The sequence below is a fragment of the Lotus japonicus genome, chromosome 2, assembly GCF_012489685.1.
Source record: "Lotus japonicus ecotype B-129 chromosome 2, LjGifu_v1.2".
Classification (NCBI taxonomy): Eukaryota; Viridiplantae; Streptophyta; class Magnoliopsida; order Fabales; family Fabaceae; genus Lotus; species Lotus japonicus.
This window is the reverse complement of record NC_080042.1, coordinates 53594194-53598326: the sequence shown is the minus strand read 5'-3', so window position 1 is coordinate 53598326 and position 4133 is coordinate 53594194. Positions and strand designations below refer to the sequence as shown.

Here is a 4133-nt window from a genome sequence, read left to right as displayed (position 1 = left end):
TCTACAATAGCCTAAAAATCAAGTTTTCCCATTGATGGTTCAAGAAGATTCCAAGCAACATATGTTTGAATTGTGTAAATGCCCAATGCCTAGGCTCTTGATAATCTATCTTTGGGTTTTCCTGATACTGCAAACTTTGAGAGAAGCACGTCACCTTAAAAGCATTTGAGAGAACTATTTCACCGTAAAAACATTTATCTTGAACAAAATAAATTGCTCATGACATCTCATATCAATGGTCTTCATTCATCAATCTGATATCTAATTTATTTATCCTTAAGAGCAAGATTACAAGAGATCATGATAGTTTACTGCACTAGCTAAATTACAAGATTAACAAAAATGGTTATGACTCACAAGGGACTTAAACCAAATAACTTATGTATTCTCTATACAAAACAACAACAAAAGCCTTATCCCTCTCTATAATGAGTCAAAATTAACATGTACCAATTTTACAAGAACAAAAGAGCTAAAACATGTACCAATTTTACAAGAACAAAATAACTTTCTGAAAACCTCCTATCTTAAAATACTTAGTTTAAACATTTAAACTTATCAGTTTAAGCAAAAGGGTGCATTTAAACATTTCACTCTAACGAAATTCTCGACTCCAACCTCTGCTCTCATACCAGTATTCATACCACTAGATACAGGTGGTGCTGATGCTGGATGCACTTCATTCTTCACTCCATAAAGCATGCTTCTTGCCTCCATTGTCTAACCGCCGCATCTCAGACACAGCTAAAATCCCAGCAAACTACCGACTTTTGATTCTGAAACACAGTTCAGAAAAATAAAAACACTTCAAACACACAGGTAACAAATAACAATTAAAGTATAAAACTACTTTCACGCCCAAAATTCACCCCTACCTATAAAGGAAGAAAAGATCGAGAAATGAACGATATGATAGTGATGTGATATATAAAAAAATAGGAGATAGAAAGAGAAAATGGATGAAAATAGGATGGAAGAGAAATTGAGGTGTTAATGAATCAAAACCATATATTGTCATTTTCCTTTCAATGTAACAGTTTATGTGGGAAGTACTGAGTCATTCTAACTTCTAAGCTCTAGTTAAAAATACCAGGAAGGTGAAGACCCTCGAGTAGGCTAAGAAGCTAGAAACTCGCTATCTACTATACACTTGTACTGTACATGAATAAGCATAAGAGAGCTGGTATAGTCATATAGGGATCTACATCTAATGATGACAACACTCTTTGCTCCTCAGTATACAATCTACTGCACTAACACAATAAATTTTGTGTTTGCTTTTTCAGTTCCCATTCGGCAAAGTAACTACAGTAAATATACAGAAAATAACAAAATCAATGTTCTACTCTAACAATATCAAGTTCAGCAACAGATGACCTTTAGTCAAGAGTCAAAACTAAGGCAATTGTGAGCCCATTGTGTATTCCATCATCCATTTCAGTGTGTAATTATAAAATAAAGATTGGATAGTTGTCTTCAAAACACAAAATAACTTTACTTGTAAATAGAAAGCATCTTACCCAATCTTATTTTTCCAGTAGACCTCTAGCAATCATTTCACGAAGAAGTTTCTCTGCCTTGTCATTCTCGCCATTTTTAAAGAGTGACTGAATAATTGTTTCAAAAGTTATAGCATCAGGAATACAACCCTCATCTTCCATTTTCGACAGTAAGGTCAACGCTTCATCAAACAAGCCTTCTTTACAAAGCCCATTGATCATAATAGTATATGTCTGGACAGTTAAATGATAGCCTTTAATCAAAAGATCCTTAAAAATCTCGTGTGCATCCTTGAATCTTCCACCTTTGCACAGTCCATCCAGAAGTATATTGTACGTCCATGCATCAGGCTGAATACCCTGATCTTTAATTTTCTTGATAAGTGCAATTGCTTGGTCAACATGATGACCTTTGCATAAAGCATCCAAGAAAGAATTATAGGTGATTATGTCGGCTGGTTGACCTCTAACATGCATCTCATCAAGAAGCTCCCATGCATTAGATACTTTCCCTGTTTTGCATAAACCATCAATAAGAGAACTGTAGGTTACTTTATTAGGAATAATCTTTTCGTAATCCATTTCTTCAAGGAGATTCAAGGCTTCGTCCACCATTTTAATCTTACACAATCCATTAATCATAATATTGTAGCTCTGAACATTAGGAGTCACTCCCCTCCGAGCCATAGCATTGAATACATCCCGGGCTTTATTCACTTCATTAACTAGGCAATACCCATCCATCAAGGAACTATAAGTAACAACATCAGGTTTCACACCTTGTTTAATCATCACAGCTAACATGTTCTTAGCTTCTCTCACCTTCCCTTCCTTACCTAAAGCATCGACCAATATATTATAAGTATAAACATTTGGGTCGATGTTTTTTGTTGTCATTTCATCTAACAAAGAAATTGCTTGTTTCAATTGACCAACAATGCAAAAGCCATATATTAAAGCACTGTACGTGACAACATCAGGAGATATTCCCTTGACAATCATTTCAGAATATAAATTGCAAGCATCACTTACAAGTTTATCTTTACACAGGCTATCAATGATGGTGTTGTACATTACCACATCAGGTTTAATCCCTCGCCCTTGAATCCGCCTAAGCAACTCCAAAGCAGCTCTGGTTTCCCCTATTTTACATAGCCCATTGATCAAGGTTCCGTAACTGACTTGATCCAACCGAAATCCCTGTGCTATCACATCGTCATGAAATTGGAGGGCTCGCTGAACCTTGCCACTAAGACAGAGACCTTTGATGAGAGTATTGAAGGTGATGGTATCAGGCTGATAACCACTCTTGAGAATTCTGGCGAGTACAGAAAAAGCAGAAGTGATTTGACCTAAGTGGCAGTAGCAATTGATCAAGATGCTCATAGTAACAAGGCTTGGCTTGATTCCAGTGAACTCCATTTTGTGAGAAAGCGAGATAGCGGTGGAGTAATGCTTCTTGGTCTTAACAAGGGAAGTTAAAATCTTGTTAAATTCAACGATGGAAGGGGTCGTAGGACACATTCGGAGTAAGCGATTGAAGTGTGAGATGGCATCACCAGGATTGTGAAAGGAAGAATGAAAGCGAGAGTGAGAGTGAGAGTGAGAGTGAGAGTGAAAGGAAATAAGAAACGAAGACCTCCTCAACCTGAACAACAATGACGACGACATTGTAAGAGCGGTGGAGAAGGAAGCAGCAGCGGCGGTGTGTTGCAATTTTCGGAGGGATAATAATAATTGATGAAGATGGATCCTGAAAAACCTTGTTTTGAACCTGTTTTTGCAACTAAAAACTGGTTTTGATTTTATAAAAATTCAAAACTAAAAACAAAATGAAGGAATAATAATTATTTCGAACTAATTAGATAAAGTTTAATATAAAATAAATTATGTGTGTAAAATAATCTTGTTACGAATAAAAAAACTCATTGGCCAGCCCCTACCGCTTAGTGCGCTGACTGTGGGGAGATGAATTAGTCTCACGGCTGTCGGCTGTGGGAATACCTTGATCAAGACAAAATTCCGAGGTAAATATCAAAGGTCTCTCCTAGGGCTGAGCACGGGTCGGTTTCGGGCGGGCTCGGGTGAAAGATGTCGGGTTTGGGCGGATTTTAATCAAACAAATCTCAAACCATTTCCGACCGAATCAAGAATCGGATAACTCGGGTGCGGGTTGGGTCGGTCGACGGGTTGGGCAGGTCAGTTTTCACGGGTGACAAGTGAACAAGAGAAGAGGAAGGAAAGGAGAGAATTTTGGAGGGGATGGTGACTAAAATTGAACAACACAGACTTGTTTACAGTCACCACCAAAGAAAACAAGAAGAACCAACATTCAACACAACCTTGTAGCAGTCACACCAAAGGGAAAAAAAAGCTTGCATTTTGCTAGGCCTCTGCGAAGAAGATGAACGACCAAATCGAGGATCAAAGACAAGAGTGGGGCTTAGACGCGATCGGAACTAACAAATTGTGAGAGCAGCAACTGAAGAACAAGAAACTCTCTTCAAACCGCATCGGCGAGGAAACCAACGGAGGAGAAAGGAGGAGCAGCGGCGTAGATGAAGAAAGGAGATATGCGGGCCTCAATATCACCTATTTAATTGAAGAAAGGAAAAATAATGGGATAGAGTAGAG

At 38.0% G+C, this 4133-nt stretch overlaps 1 protein-coding gene across 1 annotated transcript; it reads right to left on the bottom strand.

The window, feature by feature from the left end:
- Positions 1-1526: 1526 nt before the first annotated feature.
- On the bottom strand, positions 1527-3125 carry LOC130738343 (putative pentatricopeptide repeat-containing protein At1g12700, mitochondrial). The gene has a single exon (XM_057590315.1). It carries the CDS (start codon positions 3021-3023, stop codon positions 1527-1529), a length of 1497 nt encoding a protein of 498 aa, XP_057446298.1. The 5' UTR covers positions 3024-3125.
- Between the last annotated feature and the right edge of the window lie 1008 nt (positions 3126-4133).

What these genes read in the sequence shown, in the direction of transcription:
- LOC130738343 (XM_057590315.1), bottom strand. Translation starts at nt 3,023, where the DNA reads ATGTGTCCTACGACCCCTTCCATCGTTGAATTTAACAAGATTTTAACT.